The sequence below is a fragment of the Mustela putorius genome, unplaced genomic scaffold, assembly GCF_011764305.1.
Source record: "Mustela putorius furo isolate JIRA1106 unplaced genomic scaffold, ASM1176430v1.1 tig00000095_pilon_pilon_pilon, whole genome shotgun sequence".
Taxonomy (NCBI): Eukaryota; Metazoa; Chordata; class Mammalia; order Carnivora; family Mustelidae; genus Mustela; species Mustela putorius.
This window is the reverse complement of record NW_025421280.1, coordinates 3,553,643-3,572,718: the sequence shown is the minus strand read 5'-3', so window position 1 is coordinate 3,572,718 and position 19,076 is coordinate 3,553,643. Positions and strand designations below refer to the sequence as shown.

The 19,076-nt window shown below is 38.1% G+C and overlaps 1 protein-coding gene across 1 annotated transcript in view; it reads right to left on the bottom strand.

Annotated features, from left to right (window-relative positions):
• MDFIC2 (MyoD family inhibitor domain containing 2) overlaps positions 1–17,991 on the bottom strand; it is a 116,112-nt gene extending 98,121 nt beyond the window's left edge. Inside the window, exon 1 of the mRNA XM_045077460.1 lies at positions 17,910–17,991. Coding sequence (XP_044933395.1) covers positions 17,910–17,991 — 82 coding nt within the window. The remainder of the gene's footprint in view (positions 1–17,909) is intronic.
• Positions 17,992–19,076: the final 1,085 nt, after the last annotated feature.

The following is a 19,076-nucleotide window of genomic DNA, read 5'->3' as shown; positions in this document are numbered from 1 at the left end:
AAATAACTATAGAATTCTTATTTTTCACGCTCTTTTCTTCCTGGGATTTATGGAAGATGAGAGCAAAGCTTGTACATTGCCTTCCTCTCTCCTGTTATTTGACCACACCTGATTTTGAAGTGTGTAATTTCTCATTGGAGCTTCTCCCAATTTAACAACTGTTGGATGGAGTGAACACCCAGTTAGATTAAGAAACTGTGGCTTGTTACACTGAGGGCACACTTACAACTTGGTTTAATTCTGTTCTTCCCTCTTCTTACTACAGCCATGAAAAGAATGTTTCATTAAAACAATTACAGACAGCTCTTCTTTCGAAGGACAAAGTTTTATTTCAAGGTTCTTAATTTTACCTTTTTTAGGTCACACACTTGTCTTTGTTCATACCTATAAATCTGTGTGTTTATTTAGATAGATCTGTACCAATGCAGCAATTTTTACGGGAATGTGCCTTTTAGGAAATTGTAATAGATTTTGTTTAGAGACACAAGCTCTTGGGACAGAAGTTCCAAACTGGTAGCCTCCGGACTACAACAGACTCACAGAACCTGCCTTCCCTCGTCCTGCCCGGTGCTTTTTTATTTGTTGTTGTTGTTATTTTTACTGCATCTAGGGAAATCTGGAGATTCCACATAGAAATCCGGATTTCTATCTTCTGAAAAATCCAGAGACACTGTAAAAAATTGTGTGCCATTCAAACACTGGTGATGCTGTGATTTTAAACTGCAAATGGCAACAATTTAAAGGCTTCCATCCCTTCATTTTGATGTTTCTCTTCCGTATCAAATGGTGTAAGGCACAAGCACTAAAATGCTTACCCAGAATGCTCCCTGGCCTAATGGGGTATTACATGCCATCTTATTCCACCTGTAATTTTCCCCCCAATTTCTATGTTCTATCAATTTTTCCTTCATGAAGTTTTTCACATTTGGGCCTATTTTCTTCCTCTCCTTGTTATGACTTTTATCCAGGTTGTTTTTCTCACTTCCGGGCTACTGAATGAATACCTTGCTGTCTTGGCCATTACCATCTCTCCTGCTTTAACCTTGCCTCTGCCTGTGCCTTCCTGCTCTGTACAGCAGTGACAGATCATATCCCCAAATCCCCCTTCAGTATATTCGTCCCTGCCCTGAGGCCTGTCGTGACAACCCAGAACTGGCATCCAGCGACTTAGCTTGTATTGGGAATTCAGTCTGTCCGTTCCCCACAATTTGTGTTAATCCATACACAGATGACTAACCAACAGGACCATTTCCCTTGCACCAAAGCACTCGTCTTCCAGCCCCGAAGTCCCTGCTCCCACGTGTCTATCTCCCCCTCCCCACCTGTGCAAATAGGCCCTGAGCTCCTTAAGACCTCCTTTCTCACCTATTTTGGTCCACACTTGTGTATCATGGTTCATCATGCCTCGCACATATTTCAAAATTATATTGTGCTCCTCTGATGGTCTTAAAACCGAGTGTCTCCACATAAGTTCTGTGCACACCTTACTTCAGAATCACCCATCTTGCTCTTCAGCATTTTTTCCTGGGCTTCCCATATTTCCCAGATTCTTTAAGTAGGGGCCCAGGAATCCGATAAATCTCAGATTTGGAAAGTCTGGCATTTAAAGGCAAGATGACGAATAGTGGTACACAAGACTGCCTGATGGTTTGATAAGAAATCAAATAAGATTCAGTTAATTTTACAGTGAGTGCATTTTCAGGCCTGCCAGCCTGTTTCTCAAAACCTTTTTACTCTAATTGTTGACAGCAGCTCTGGGTGTGGCTTTCACCAGCTCTTTGACCCCATGACTGAGGCCTTCAGGCACCGGAGATCCATCCCCATCCGGAAGCAAGTGGAAGGTAAATATGAGCCTCTTTGCCTTTCAGGCAAAAGCAAGACAGTAAGACAAGTAGATAACCCCCACTTCTTTTTTTTTTAATGGTTCTTTACCATGCTTATGCCTTGTCTCCAGTAATGCCATGAATATGTAATGTGAATCACAGGGCATCTGGGTGGCTCAGTGGGTTAAATCCTCTGCCTTTGGCTCAGGTCATGGTCTCAGGGTCGCGGGTCCGGATCCAGGCCCACATCAGGCTCAGCAGGGAGCCTGTTTCCTCCTTTCTCTCTCTCTCTGCCTACTTGTGATCTCTGTCTGTCAAATAAATAAATAAAACTTAAAAAAAAAAAGGAAAAGAAATGTGAATCATATAGGATGAACTAAATTATGTTTGAAGTTGAGAAGTTATTACGACTGTCAGTTCTCAGGTTGGCAATGACTGTGGTAACCCCTGTGGGTTATAAACTCACTCTTGACGCCAGACACTGAGGTCATTGTTTTCTGCAGGTGACCCCAGGGCAGGCTTGCCCCAACCCAAATTACGCATTGCTAGGGTTCCCTACATTGTAACAACAGGGAGCGGTCAGCAGGATTGCAGGGGAAGGCACGGGACACAGTGATGTGAGAAGCAAGTACTTTTGTCATTCGTGAAAAAAATTTTTTTTGAACAACTTTAAAGCATCAGATTTCATTTCTTTGAAAGTGAGGGTTTGATAAATTTAAAATATGGATTGATAACCACTGGAGGAGTCACTGTGACAAAGTGCATGAAGGCCAAGGATGGAGTTTAGAACGGGTTTCAAGATTCAGGTTGCCATGGGCGCCTGGGTGGCTTGGTGGGGTAAGCATCTGCCTTTGACTAGGTCCTGGGATGGAGTCCTGCATCTGGCTTCCTACTCTGCAGGGAGTCTGCTTCTCCCTCCTTCTCTGCTCCTCCTTCCTGCTTGTGCACTCTCTCACTCTCTCTCAAATAAATAAATCTTTAGAAAAAAAAAATAAAGAAAGAAAGCTTCAGGCTGCCCCATATTTATTCTGAAAGTTTGAACAGCTCCAACCTCTCTCTCTGAACTTCAGTCTTTTAATCTGTAAAATGGGGACAACGCTGCAACCCCACCAATTATTGTAGGGACTAAATGAAGGAATTTATGTGCAATACTATAAAAACATACAGTGCTGGTACTCTTGCAGATTGTTCAAAGTGTGAATCAAGATCTCAAAAAACATAGTTACATTATTTTGAATCATGCTTTAAAAAGGGAAAGAAACCCCACAGTAGTAATAAACTCAAGCCCATCATCTCACCAAGCAGGTATCTTGGTCCCTGGCTAAGTAAGGAGTCTGAGGCTGGCGAGGTGAGATAAACTGCCACAGTCACACAAGCTAAAAAATAGCTGAGCTGAGATTTAAAAACCACACCTGCCTGCTTTAAATGCTCTGTTCTTCCTACAGCACCAGTTTGCCTTAAAAAAAAAAAAAAAAAAAAAGCCAGCACATATACTTTTTCTTAACATTAAAAAAAAAAAAAAGACATTTATGTTTGAAAACTAACTCATCCTGATAATTCCCAATTAAGATGTTGTCATCTGGCATCTGGCTCAATTTCCTTTTATGAAATATAGTAAACATAATTTGACTATAGCTTAAATGAAGTGTCCAAATGGGATAAAACAGGTCACCTGGGAAATTAGATTTTATAGATTACAAGAATTCAATGCCTAAATCTCACTTAATGGATGCAATTTAAAAAAAAAAAAATTCTTCAGGACACAATTGACTGTTCTATCAATTTTACCGTTACTTCTATATGAGACAAGTATAGCCTGGGGCAACGAAAGCAAAAATAAGTAATATAAACTTCACTCTAAGTAGTAGCGAAGAGCACCCGTGTCTTCATGGGTGTGGAGTTCACAAGCAAAACCAACGGGGATCTCGGACTCAGGTTTAATTTTTTTATTTCCCTATCGTATTTTAAAACATTCTCTTTAAGAATATTGAGTAAAAAGAAGTTAGAGAATTTTCTTGCCCCGTGGCTTTTTGGAGTAGTTCTGAGTCTGTACTAGCCCTTATTCAGAGACAGAGTCTGCAGGAGAGATGAGCGCCAGCCATTGATTTCCATCACTGGGTCATCCAGCGGGGGGGGGGGGGGGGGCGCAAAAGGGATCTTTTTTTACGAAGTCAACCCTTTCTGAATGGGAGTGGGATTAAGAATAAGAGCAGATGTGAGGGTATGAAGGTGAAGGTGTTGATTTAAACACTCTAGGAAAAAAAAAACATCTGAGCTCTTCTACGCCCTGAGGAGTAATTAAGTGTCTTTCCTTTGAAACACTGCGCAAGGCGGTGGTAAAATTCATATACTATGGAGTCCCCACATTCTGGGATCAAATCCCAGCTCTGTCGCTTGCTGATTGTGTGATCTGAGGCAACTGTTCTTGAACTCTCTGAAATTCTCTTCCCTCATCTGAAAATTAGGAACAGCTACTGCTTCCTCAGGTTGGTATGATGACTCAGCATAATCCTGGATACGCATCCTCAGTGTGGTTGATGTCATTATTATTGTTTGGGTATCCTAGAGCTTCCTCGACATAAACATTCAAGTCCCCCATGACCTTAGACAACACTCTTGAGGAATGACAGCTACTTAAAAATCTCTTTACAGTTGGATAGATTCATGCAATAGTCTACAAGGCTCACATCTATAGAGAAAAAATGTTAATTCAGTTTCCTTTAAAAGGCATTAAAGATAGTCATAAGTGGAAAAGATTATAAAACCATACCTTCTAGTAAACAATCACGAGCTTCTTCATATTTTCAAAAGTGGATAAATTTGTACTCATCTTAGGAGAACATATCGATTTGTGTGTGTATTTCAAGCAACCATCCTACCCATGCAAGGCCCGTGGCGGACAGCAGTCTCCCCTGGGAAGGTGGCTTCTCTAATTGCAGTGAATGGTGATTCTATTTGTAGTCATTACTTCCTACAGCATGCATTTCTTTCTGTGATTATTATTTAAAAAATACTTCTCCTCAAATAATTTGGTCTTCTTGGCTATAAAGGAGGGCATTCTCCAGCATAAGACACTCACAGATTATACGTATCTAGCTTGAAAATGTATATTCTCTATTGCTTCTCGGCCTTTTGGCTAAGATCAAGTGAAAATGTATATTCTCTCATCAACAAAATAATCAGTGTTTACTGCAGCATAGGGAATATAGAAAGCATTTCAATACTAAAGACACTCAAACTACCACTGAGCCCCCCCCCCCAAAAAAGGAAGAAACAAAGAAAACCCAAAGTACTAACATTATTTGAACTTCTGGGACATTCTCCTCCTTCTGTCCCACACTACCTCTTACTAATAAACAAAAGCACCATTTTTTCACATTGATAGAAAATCAACATCAAGAGGACTTACCTTCCTTTAACCAAGAAATGTTATTTTTATCATTTTCGAAATGCTCAGCTGTTCTTACTTTTATATTTTCCAGCTCAGTTTCTGACATCTAAGTGGAAACAGAATTTGTGATATAAAAAATTCATTAAGAACCCGAATTTATAACATTGAGCTTTATATTTAGAGACTACTGCAATATTATAGGAAAATTTGATCTCTATATTTTTTCAGCTCGCTGTCTAATATTAAGTCTTACATTTTACCCATTTGTAGTATTTTAAAACATTGACAGTGAGAACTAAACTTTATATGATGGTTCATTTTCCAGCAGTAAAGATGGCTATAAGATCTAATAATTTCCACATACGAAAGAATAACAGATTAACAACTGTCACAGATTTGTTAAAAAAAAAAAAAATCAGTTGCTGTTTTAATGTCTTTTTTTTATAGTCTATAAAAAAGCATGCTGCAAAATGATATACAAAGATATAACCAATAATAAAACTCAAAAGGACCTTTTCAGCAATTTACTGGATCCAGTGAGAACCTTACGACCTAAGTCAGGCCAAGTGGAGCTCCCGGAAGGTGCTAAGGCCAGTCATGCCCTTTCAGTGCATTTGTACTTGACTTGAATGGCTTGCTTGCGGTGAGCTAGGACGCTCCACTTGAATTAGCACCTCAGTGTAACTTACCTGCGTGTTCCCAAAGGAGGAAGCCCAAGGCGCGGGACGGGGGAGCAGCCTGAAGATGCTCTGGGCAGTCTTCCTTGTTGTTTCTGGATGTCCAGCATTCCTCCACCCTGGCAGAAGTGAGCAGAGAAGCAAATATGCTGCCTCCCGGGGTGGTGCTAGATTTGTCTTGCTGCCAGAAACATCTAACTTGCGGCTGAGAGGTTTTGTGTGTGTGTGTGTGTGTTTAAAGGTAATAGAAAGCCTGTGGTTCAAAACAATAAAAATCTTTTCCAGGCTAGCACTTATTTAAAATGACACTTTGCAAGATAGGGTACAATAATGAACTCTTTTCAAATTGACTGTTTCTCTAGTCCCTGTCCTTCCATACCCACCATTCATCACTTAGGGGGTTAATTGTAAAGGATGTGGGGAAAAAACATACTGAAAAATAGACATAGACTATGTGGGTTAAAAGAAAAGGAAGGGCAATCTCTACGAAGTTTTATTCTCTAGAAGTCCATCCTGCAGCTGACATTTTGAAAGGCAAGTTTTTCTAACATTTTTTAGGCAACAAGAAACATTTCATTTTTTTTTTTCTTCTGAGAGTCTCCACATAATCCAAAAAAGATTTGGAGAAACATTCTAAAAGAGGATTTGTCATTAAATTCTTAGTCAAAGATCATACAGTTTTCAACCACAAGTTAACAACACAATGGATAATCCTTACTTACGCATGATGATAAATGGTCCATCATTCCTACATGATGTCTTTTTTTTTTTTTTAAGATTTTATTTATTGGGCGCCTGAGTGGCTCAGTTGGTTGGACAACTGCATTCGGCTCGGGTCATGATCCTGGAGTCCCAGGATCGAGTCCCACATCGGACTCCCAGCTCCATGGGAAGTCTGCTTCTCCCTCTGACCTTCTCCTCACTCATGTTCTCTCTCACTGTCTCTCTCTCAAATAAATAAATAAAATCTTTAAAAAAAAAAAGATTTTATTTATTTATTTGACACAGAAGAGAGAAATCACAAGTCGGCAGAGGGACAGGCAGAGAGAGAAGGGAAAGCAGGCTCCCCACTGAGCAGAGAGCCCGATGTGGGGCTCGAGCCCAGGACCCTGGGATCATGACCTGAACGAAGGCAGAGGCTTAACCCACTGAGCCACCCAGGCGCCCCCTAAATGTTGTCTTTTTTTTTTTTCTTTTCCATCATGGAAAATAATCTTTATTTTTTGGCCCAAAGTGGTGTTCCTCCTCCAGCGTCCCCAGACAACTGTCTGCTTTCTGATCACCTTGAACCCATTTCATCACCTCCACCAACTACATTTCTTGTACTTTGCTTCCAGTTTCATCATCTTTAAAAACTCCCTTGATGATCCAATTTTCATACTGTGACAACTTTCACTTCCTCCCATTAGCAATGACATAAAATTCTTCAGGCAGCTAAGGAATACCTCGAATGGTCAGATTCTATACAGCATCGTGTTTAAACTGTGGCTTCGAGTTTTAAGAGTTCTCCAGGTGCCTAACCTTTTACTCCAAACTAATTGCAATGCTCTTATTCCTTAAACTTGCCCATTTCTGTTATTAACATTCCAGAAATATATCCTCAAAATTCCATTTCCACTCCCACCTTGAAGCCTTCTTGACGCCTCTCCCCTGGAAATGACTGCTCCCTATTCTGATCCCACTTGGGACTCCTGGTATAATCATATCCACTTTGGTCTCACGTAAACCCGTCTTATCTTCCTCCCAAGACTGTGAACCCCGTGAGCACTCAGCCTAGATCTCAGCATTTTCTGTATCTTGTTCAGTGTGTGGCTTCTCTAATTGCAGTGCATGGCGATTCTATTGGTAGACATTACTTCCTACAGCATGCATTTCTTTTTATGATTATTATTTAAAAAGTACCTCTCCTCAAATTGTGTAGTCTTCTTGCCTATAAAGGAGAGCATTCTATAGCATAAGAGCCTCAATAGATAATACGTATCTGGATTGGAAATGTATATTCGACAGTAATAATGAAATAAAACCAACACATACAATTGATGGTGTTTTCCTTTGTCCCAAATTCTTAGGATACATCCATTATAAAATGCCTTTAGGTTGTCTCTTTCCTATAGTTAGGGCACTTTTTTTCCCCCCCCAACGAGGTTGGATTTATTGGCCTGTGACCATGAAGAAGAGGGCCCATCATTGGAAAAGGGGGCTTCTCAGTAAAAGAAAATTAAAATGGACAATGGACTCATTAAATTGTTCAGGAAAGTGTTAGGTTAAGGGAGAGATGAAGAAAGAAGATTTTCACTGTTAAATGGGTGTGTTCTGTTGTAGCATCTTATGTCCCTTACTCATTCACTGATGACCGCATCTAATTTCCTTAATATTTTGGCATTGTCCTTTGGAAAGGGACAATTGCTTCTTGAGATAGGCCCGTATGGTAATATATCTAATTTATTTAAAAGCTTATATATTAGTGGGTCTGGAAGAAATTTGATAGATAATAGTTATGGTGCTCTTTAAACAGTGAACAGAGACAATGGGGAAGGTAAGAAAAAGTAAGGTACAAACAGCTAGTGGAGGAGAGTCAAGCAACCAGAAGAGAATAATGAAAGAGCAGGAGCACTGTTTGAATGTATTATTCCTCCCTGCTTATTTTCAGTTATATTTTTGTGTCAGACTATATAGTTAATAAAACTTTTTTTTCCCCTTAAGATTCAAAATGAAGTTTGGATCTTTCTAGGGTTATAAGTCATCTTTTTCCATGTAGTTCTAAGGCAGGGAACCCATTTTAACCTGTGAGCCTGTGATGCTTCCAGGGTCAGATTCTGTGGTCATCTTTATGTATTTTATTTAATTTCATCTAAACTACTTTCTAGTTATCTCTCCCAAGGGCAGTCTATAACTCAAACTCCTGTCTATGTTTCTTACTTTGGAGATTACAGATTACTCTTGCTTCTGGTTTATTCTCTGATTATCCTTGCTATCTACATCCTTTCTACTCACTTCATTTTTGTGGTTACTGTGATACAATTATTTGAGAGCCAGTGTTACGTAAATTGCAAACTTTAAAATCCCTTTGCAAGAGTTGTCCTGAGGAGGGAATTTTTATGAAGATAAAATCCATTTCTAATTTGGAATTACCTAATTTTGGCCAATTTTATTTTCAACATGTTCTAATGCTTAGAATATGTACTATTTTGTTTTTTTCCATTTTCTTTGCTGAGCCTCTCACTGCCCTCCGATATTGCCTTTGTCTTTTCAGTTGGCTTTGATCTTAAAGAGTGTTTGACGTTACTTGAATTTTCTGTGTGGAATTTTGTTTTATTTGGAGGAGCACCCTTTTTTTGAAATCAGACAGCTCATTTCAAATTCTATTCTTGTCTTTGTTTCAGCCATCATCATGAGACCTGTAGATGTTAATAAGTATCATATTCAATTTCCTTCCTCTACTTTATCAGTAAAGATGGTAAGAATAAGCAGCTCTTTTTCTGTGTCAAACTGTGTATCCCTAGTGTCCGTGAGAGCAAGACGTTGCATTAGGGGTAGTGCATACCCATGCCAACCTTCAAACCATTTATTCATTCATTCACCTAGAGATGTCCTTGGGCCACAAAACAGTCTCTTGAGCTGGACTGAGCCTTAGGATGAATGGAATGAATCATAATTGATGGTAGGAAGTGAAGAGAGACCAAGTCTAATGAATCTCGGTCCTGGCATGGAAACAATAGGTAGTCCAAAATGAAGGTAGAAGTGACATACCAGCCTCAGAAGATGGGCTGGTTTATCTAGAATTCAAAGAGAATGTATTTGAAAAAGAACCCCCCCCCATTGTGTTCATTGTGTCCACTTAAAATAACGAGCTAAACAATTCAAACCGAAGGATGTGATTTTGAGGCTCAAGTTGTCTTGTTAAAATCTGTTTGGGTTTTCTTTTCTAAATAAGGAGAGTGTGAATGTGCTCTTCTTGTAATTCCATTCCTTTTATTTTGATCGTGCATCAGTATTTCTGGTTCCTGGTCAAAATCTGATTAAAGGAAGAAACTTAAAGGACAAACTATCCAGCAAAAGGCAATCTTTGCCAAGAGAAAAACCTATAATCATTGTAAGTTTCATGTTCTTGTTTCTGTAAAAATAAAACAGTAAAATTGAATGTATGAAGCTGGAGACTTCCTTAACAGACGAATAATTATGTGTTATCAGCAGCAAAGGCAGTCCTAAGAGGGAAGTATATTACCACACAGGCCTATCTCAAGAAGCAAGAAAAAGTCTCAAATGCACAGCCTAACTTTACACCTTAAGGAACAACAAATAAAGCCTAAAGCCAGCAGAAATAAATAATATAAAAACAAACAAGCAAACAAAAATCAGTAGAATGGATTAACAAAACTAGGAGTTTGTTCTTCAAAAGAATTAAAATTATTGATAATGCCCTAGCCAGCCTTACCAAAAAGAAAAGAGAAAGGACCCTAATTGATGAAATCGTGAATGAAGGAAGAGAGATTACAATCAACACCACAGAAATACAAATAATTATAAGACAATACTATGAAAAATTATATGCCAACAAACTGCCCAACCTGGAAAAAATGGGCAAATTCCTAGAAACTTACAAACTACCAAATAATTATGTGCTGTCAGGTTAGTCTTTTTTGTTGTCTCTGAGATCACTATATTGTTACTTGCTGTTTTTTCTAAAACAATGAAATTGTATGTTCAATGGATCACTATGATATTAATCAATGTGGAGAGAAGTCACCAATGCAGATTTTTGGATTTAAGGTATATAATTTGTAGAGCAGAGTTTTACTGAAGGATTAGTGGATTGGATCCAAATAGAAATGTGATAGGAAGTTGTGCTATTCTTTGGCAGTATGTTTTCTGCTATAGAATGGAATCTCTATATTATTTAGAGAATCTAAATACTCTAATTTATAATTAATAATCTAATTTAGAATCTCTATATTATTTATACAGTTACTTAAAATGTTTTCAATAACTATTCTAATGATCAATATATGCCATCAAATATTTTGTGTTTTTAACATTCTCTTTGGGATTTTTTGGCCTCAGTACAAAAATGCACATGGAGTAAATAAACACTGGTTCAAAACATCAGAGGCAAGGTAAATAAAACAAGAAGAAAGTTCCATATTTGAAACACAGACTTTTCCAGAGAAGGTTAGAGCTAACACCACAGGCATACCAATTCATGGATTTATTAGATGTTACATCTCATCAAAAGTTAAGGTTTAAGAAATAACACTCAGGGATATAAAATACATTAAGTTTTATCCTCGATTTATGCCAGATCATTAAAAAGAGCTGTTTACCTTTACCAAATTATTTTTATACCTTACAGAGTTCTTTCTACTGACTTAGATGTTGTCTAGCATTGAGAAAAGATTCAAATATGTCAATGACACTCACTAGTGGGTTTATTATGAAGATTTTTGGTTCCTCAGAATTATGATATGCATCTTTAACTTAATGCAGCCCACTTAGTGTAAATATTGTTCCACTTCATGTTAAATGTAACAAATTTATAACTGCATAATTCTGCTTACACACTCCTTTAAACTATTATTTTCATATATTGTACTCTACAAATGTGATGAACTGATAGGCAGTGTGTGTGTGTGTGTGTGTGTGTGTGTGTTTAAATGGTCAGTTGTCTTTTAAAGAAATTAGGAAAAGAAAAAAAAAGATGATTCTTTTAATGTTAACCCATGCAGTTGTCATTTTTGTCTTTCAGTAGACCTTAGTTTTCATTTGATTTCATTCTTCTTCAGCCTATAGAGCTATTTTGTTGTTGTTTTGGTTTTGGTTTGCCTTTTTTTTTTTTTTTGGTTTCGGTTTGTTTTTGTCATTGTTGTTGTTGTTTTTTAACCATTCCTTGAAGTTCAGCTCAACTGGTGACAGACTCAGCTTTATATAGAAACCTTTCAGTTTACTCCCTTTTGTGAAGGATATTTATCCTAGACATAGAATTCTTGACTGCCAGTTTTTTCCTCCCCAACTTCCTCCCTCCTTTCCTTTCCTTCCTTCCTACATCTAACATGCCTTTTCCCCTCTCTGATCACTTTAATTTTCTTTTCTTTTTCTTTGGTTTTCAGCAGACTGACTATGATGGTTAATTGGGGCCATTATTTCTTCAGATATTTTTCTGCCCTCTTCCCTCTTTTCTTTCTCTCTAACATTCCCATAAGTCTAGCTTATGTTAGACTTCTTAATATTTTCACACAGGTCACAGAAGCTCTGCTCATGTTTTCCCAGTTTTTGCTCCCTATTCTTCCGATTGAATAATTTCTGTAGATTTGCCTTCAAGGTCAGTAACACTTTCTTCTATAGTCCTTAATCTACTCTTAAGGCAATTTGATATATTTTAAATTATAGGTATATCTTCATTTTAGATATACTAGAATTTACATTCTATTTGGTCATTTCTAACAGCTTCCACTTCTTTCCTGATAACACCTATCTGTCATTATCACCATCTTTTCCTTCAATTTCTCGATTGTATCTGTTAGAGCCAGTTTAAAGTCGTTATCTGGTAACTCCGACATCTGTAACTTCTAATGACTGTTTTCTTGGTTATAGGTTACACTTTCTTGATTCTTTAAGTGTGCAATAATTTTTTATTATACCCTTGACATTTTAGATAATATGAGAGAGTCTTACACTATGCTGTATTCTGTGAGAGAATGTTGAATTTTATTCTAACAAACAGTTAAATTCCTGACACATATTTTGTATTCTACAGGCTTGGTTTTATGTTTTGTTAGGGTGGGTCAATTTCAGTTCTCTTCTTAGTTTCATGATATAGCTCATGCTAAAAGATCTGGTTGTTATGGCCAGTTATGTGCTTTCCTAGGTCTTAACTAAATGTCCAAAGTGGTCAGTGAGATATGTCCATTCTAGTTGAGCCAGGGGCCTTCTAATGCTATATTAACCATGGTAGCCACATTAATTGCTCAGCCCCATAAAAGTTACTTTTTGCAAGATATTCAGTGTCTTATCCTGTGCATGCATAGCCAGGACCTTAGCCAAGAGTACTAGTGTTGAACTCTGTCCCTTCCCTACTTTATGCTGCTCACTCATCTCCAGAATCCTGCCCTGAAAATTCTAGGCACTTCAACAGTCCAAACTTCAGTCTCTGCCTATTTAGTTGAGCACATCTGCTACTCTATGTGCATTCCACCTACTTGCACTATGGTAGGGAAAGGGCTGCTAAGGCAAGAGATAGAGCAAATGTATAGTTTATTTTTTGTGTTTTCCTACTCTCAAGAATTATAGTATAATTCTGCCTGTTGTCCAATGTTGAAAAATAGCTTCCTCATTTATTTTGTCTGGTTTTATAACTATATATGAAGTAATGAAAGTACAGTATCATTTATTCCATTGTGACCAAAAGTAGAAAGAATTTAAAAAATTCCTTTACCTCTGTCCTTCTAATCAAGAAGACATCAGAGATAACTTTCTTTCTCATCTCCTGGTACGGGGCAGATGAACCTAGAATAAAGGGTGACTTATCTTTGTGATTCAAATTTCACTTTATTTTAAGTTCATAGAAGAATCAGTAGTTTTGAAAGCAAGTCCTTTTTATGATAAGTACCAAAGAATTAAGATCACATTTAAGCCATAAATCACATATTAGGTAAAAATACAAAATTGCTTAAAAGTAGTGCTTGAGCTAATCACCCCACCAAATTAAATTTTGACAAGTGAGTAGGAAGGAAGTTTGAAGAGAATGTGTGACTATGGTTTAGATGCTGAAAGTTCATTAAAAAGGAATTTGGAGCATTATTGTCTTAGATAGTCCTAGAAAGATAGGGACCGTAGGATCTCCAGGTGATCTGGAGAATAGTAGCAGAATAGATTTTTGCCCACTCTACTAGAAGCACTCTAGTGGTTTTCAAGACTTAGGAAAAAAATCTCTGCATCCAACGTGCCATCTAAGTATCAATAGCAGATGGAGAACTAGGTGGAAAGACTCGAGTATTTTTCATCCTATGATGTATTTGGAGGACAACCTGGAGAGAATCCCTAACTTCCTCCAAGTCTGAGAGAAGTGCCAAGGGCCAGCAAATAGGAGCAAAGCCCTTAATCACAGTAAGTGGTGCCATTAGTGGATGCTGCATGGACAATACAAGCTAGTGGCAATGGAGGGGTTACTAACTTTGGGAGAAGAAATAGTGAAAAATGAGATGATCCCCAAAGGCAATCAGGAAGTATTAGCTAAGTGAAGAGCAGCAATGACAGAGGACTATCTTGTACTGTATTTGCTCTCAGAGGGAAAGCCAAAGGGAATTGTATATAGCCTGAAAGCCTCTCTTTGAAGCTGGAAGAGACTGAGCTAACTTGAATTTGTAAGTTTGTTTTTCATTGTCATCATAAATGTGGGCCCAAAGGCCTAGTTAATATCAGTGATAGAAAAATAGGAACGTTATGTGTTTTGTTGTTCTGAACACATAGCCTTGCTCTATACCTCCATTCCCTCTACTCTCCTGAGAGCTGTAAGATGAGTTAGTTTACCAATGTAGTCTGTACTTTGGGAGCCCTGTTTAGAATGGCTTTCTTCCTAGATAATGACCTCCATCACTCGCAGGGGTGGGTCTAGCAGCACTCGGTGACCTTGTTCCTTGGCCATAATGGATTATGTCAGAAATAGGTGATTCAATCTGGTCAATCCACTATCCTCACTCCCAAAATTTGAATTAGGATCCAGTCATTAGGATTTTGCTGTTTAAGTCAGTGAGGGTTGTCTGAATCATATAGGGAGGCCTGTTTGGCTTGTAGGAAAGTGGAGAAATTGGGCAGCTGAGGGAGAGCAAAGCGGGCAACTTCTCCATCCCATTTTCCTCCTCTGCATTATAGAGGTAATAATAATGTTATGTACCTCAGAGTTGTGTGGGGTGGGGGGTAAATGTTTAAGAATATAAAGAACTTGGAAAGGAGCCTGGGCTATAGTAAATGTTGAATGAAGACTTAGCAAGTATGTTTATTTTGAGTAATTTGTTCTTCAACTTTATTGAGATATAGCTGAAGTTTACAACACATGGCACATATTTAAAACATGTGGTAGTCAGTTTTGACTACATATTTACCCATAAAACTATCACTGGAATCAAAATAACCAACATCTGCAACAACCCGGAAGTTTACTCTTTCCTTTGTAATCCAACCCTCCCTTCACCGCTATCGCCACACAAACACTGATCTTCTTTTTCTTATTCCCTGCAGATGAGTTTTCATTTTCTAGAACTCAATCTAAATAGAAGCTTACAGAGTGTATTCTATTTTGCTAACTCCTTTTTGTTCAGTTCAATGATCTTGAGATTTATTCCTATTGTTGTATCAATAGTGCATTTATTTTTATTGCTTTCCATTGTCTGGACATAACAAAGTGTGTTGATCTGTTCACCTGTATGGGTATTGGAGTGGTTTTCCATTATGGATAGCACAGATAAAGCTGTTAGAAACCGTTGTATGCAAGTTTGTGATTTCACCATTTGTGGGTTTAGCCTTTATCAAATTTAAGCATTTTAAGGGAAAAATGAGAAAGATCTTAAATAAAACTGTGATTAGAATATATATGGGGTGCCTGGATGACTCAGTTGGTTAAGCATCTTCCTTCTGCTTGGATCATGATCTTGGGGTCCTGGGATTGAGCCCTGCATCTGGCTCCCTGCTTAGTGAGGACTCTGCTTCTCCCATTCCCTCTGCCACTCCCCCTGCTTGTTTCACTCTCTCTCTCTCTCAGAAAATAAATAAATAAAATCTTAAATAAAATAACATAAAATTTGGAGGCACTTGGGTGGCTCAGTTGGTTGAGTGTCTGACTCTTGGTTTCAGCTCAGGTCATGATCTCAGGGTCCTGGGATTGGCCCCATGTTGGACTCTAAACTTAGTGCAGAGTCTGCTTGTCTTATTCCCTCTGATACCTCCCTCCCAGCTTGTGAGCTCCCTTTCTCTCAAATAAATAAATAAAATCTTAAAAAAAAAAAAAAGGAAAAGAAAATACAACTTTAAAAAAAAAATACCACCCATTAGCTTGCAGAGTCAATTTTATCCTGTAACATACAAATTTACCTTTGAAGGACTAGTTGGTATCCAGATGGAGTTTACAACTGTCTCATCTTTATATTTGACTACTATGAGGTCTCTGATCAACTAAAATCTGCTGGAAAACCCTCTAAAGGAGAAAAAGACAGTAAGACAAGACACTACCCCCTTAACCTCTCAAAATTATATTGTAGAAATGAAGAGGCATACTGCCTTCCTGTAAATGTAGACTATTGTTTTTTTTAAAAGATAGTGAACTTTTAGTACATTTGCAAACTCAGTTTATTTTATTTAAAAAATCAATTACAGGAATGGCAGCGTTGCTCTCTCACTCAAAACCTAGATATTTTGAGATACTTGGATGACAGTGATTGCAGTAATATAGTAATATTGTTTACTGAGTTTGTATTAGAAATTACTTTAAAATTATTTATTAATAAGAAGATATTGATTTATTGATTCTTACAGTACAGTAGCTTTTGCTAAATTCTTAGTAATTATTTAAAATGATTATGCAAACTAATAGATATTATTGATGGAGGTATGACGATGCTTAAAACGAAGTCCTCTGTAATCAATACATTATGTCAGTAAAATTTACCCTAAATGTTAACATCTGGAAATGTTTCTTTTTTTTGCATGCAGTTCTTTTCCTCCTGTTTTGCCCCATTCTTTGTCATCTTTTGGTTATGTCTCTGCTTTTGTAGTTCCAAGATATTCTCTGCCAAGTAGGGCAGACAACTATAATTTCTTTCATACTGTACTTGGTCTTCTACCTACATCAGTGAGGGACACTTTTTTTTTAAACCCAATAGAGAGAAAGAAAAAAAAATCTTATCTTGATCAGTCTTTTCTCTAGACCACCTCTCATGGGTCAGTCTTAAAGCAGGACATTTAAATAAACTGAACTTCAAATACAATTTCAGTTTAACAGGACTTTTGGATCCAAAGAGAAATTCTGACATTTGATCAGCTATTCACAAATGATGTCTTTGTATCCTTTAAAGAACTATAAAGCAAATAAAAAATTGTAAGCTGTTTTATTTGATGTTATCTCAGATAAAATAATTCTTTGAAGAGCCGTAGAGACTAATTGGAAAAGAATATCAGTATATCCATGAATTAGGAAATTAATAAAGTTAAAACCACACAGGTCCTCCATAGGTAATGCCACAGTGATCTAAGAACACATAATTGTTAATGTACAAATTCTAAGGGGGAAAATGGGTTTTCCAGACAAGAGATAAGAAAATTTTAGTGGGCAGAGACCTACAAAAACAATGGTTGCATATGGGAAGGAATAGGTGAAGGTGACAAAGGGGGAGATTTCTTCTTTCACTGAGTAGATTGAAGATGTCATCTTCTTTGCTTTGGGGGGAAATAAAAAGTACCAGGTTCTTCTTCTTGAATTGTAAGTCACATATTTAAGAAAAAAACCCTGAGATTTTTTGTTATTGTGAAAGGTGGAAGGAAACAAAATCATTATGAATTTGTTCATTTCATACTAATAAGCGGCAGGGTTGGGATTTACATTCAGGCCTCATGGATCTTTAAGTAGGATCACTGAAAGGAAAACTTTCATCACTACCAGCTCATTTCTCCCAGTTGCCAACTGGCCCACTATGAGTGCATGGTGTCATTAGGATGGTCTGTTCCATCCCAGTGTACTTCCTCTTTGCAGCTCTTATCACGGTCGGAATGAAACCATTGTAGGGTTGATGGCCTCAGGCCGGTCCATGCAGTTCTGCAAGCTGGGCACTTTAGAACTTCAGGGTGCCTGAGGTGACTGTGTAAATATGTCAGCTTAGCTATGCTGCACTCTGTGTCCTAGAACTCCTTTCCTTGTGTATTTCCAGTTAGAATGGGCCACAGAAGATATTTTTGTGGGAGATTTGAAAGACCACCTTTCACTGGGAAGGTTAGAGTAGCGACTGGTACTGTTTGTACCTGTTTGTTCCTCCGTACCTGCTGGCTCACTTCCTTGGTGTGGACAGCCGCCATTCTGCAACATTCCATTTTCCCCTACATCTTCCTGCGGCTCCACCATGTCCTGGGTGGTTGTGTGTTCATCAGTGACCACTGATGGTCAGGGGCACTAACTTTTCCTGTAGGACAGCCCCTTCATCAGGAGGGAGTGAGAACGGACACAGGTACTCCAGCTTATCCTGTCCTCCTCTACTTCACATGGACCCTTCTCTTCCCAGCTACTCTCTCTTCCAACTTCAAGCTACGTGAGAAGCAAAACCAGTAGCTTTCTAGAGTTTAACCAGCTCACCAGATTGTGTAAGGTCAAATCCTGGAGACAGATTCCTTACTATATGAGCCTCCTGGCAGTTCTCCTCCTTGGTTGATCTCTGACTGAAAGATAGCATCCTTTACATTGCATCGTATAAAAGGCACCACCTCCTGTAGTCATGTAGTGCACGGCCTGGAGGCTGCCTCAGCAGCCCTGAAAGTCTGCATTCCCATAGCTTAAATGGCATAGAGACTAGAATCATTTGTTTCTTGTTTATTGTTCTAGTAATAGGTGGGAAAGTTGGCTCCCTGGCCAAATACATTTGGAAAACACTGAAATCACTCTGTATCTCTGCGTTGAGAGCCGACCACACTCACACAGTAAAGACTCTATAAAGCTGTGCATGCACTAAAGTAATTTGTTCAGCCCAGCCTTCTTCAAACTTACTTGACAACAGAATTATTTTCTCGGTAGTGTCTGTTAGCATAGCCTTGGACCTAGTGGTCTACAAACCACCTTTGAGAAACACTGGGATACATTCTGATAATATCAGTTATTTATCATTTGGCTCTCATCATTTCTAAGTGCCATCTGAGGACAGAGTTAATGTATTTTAAAATCCTGTATAGGCTGTCAAAATTAAATGCAAAAGAGGATGTGATAATAAGAATATAGTGAAGAACAGTGTGTCCTGATATGCAGTGTAATTCATTCCAGCACTTCTCAGAAGATATTGAACCACAAGAGAAAGGCTGATGGCAGAGAACATATCCTGCATAGGAAAGACAAAGTGTATTGCACCATGATGATCAAAAGAGGTAACAAAGGAAATGTTTCTTCTCTTCTCTCCATTCCTTTTCCCTCCTAGTGTTGAGTTAGAGGGTGAGTATGTGAAT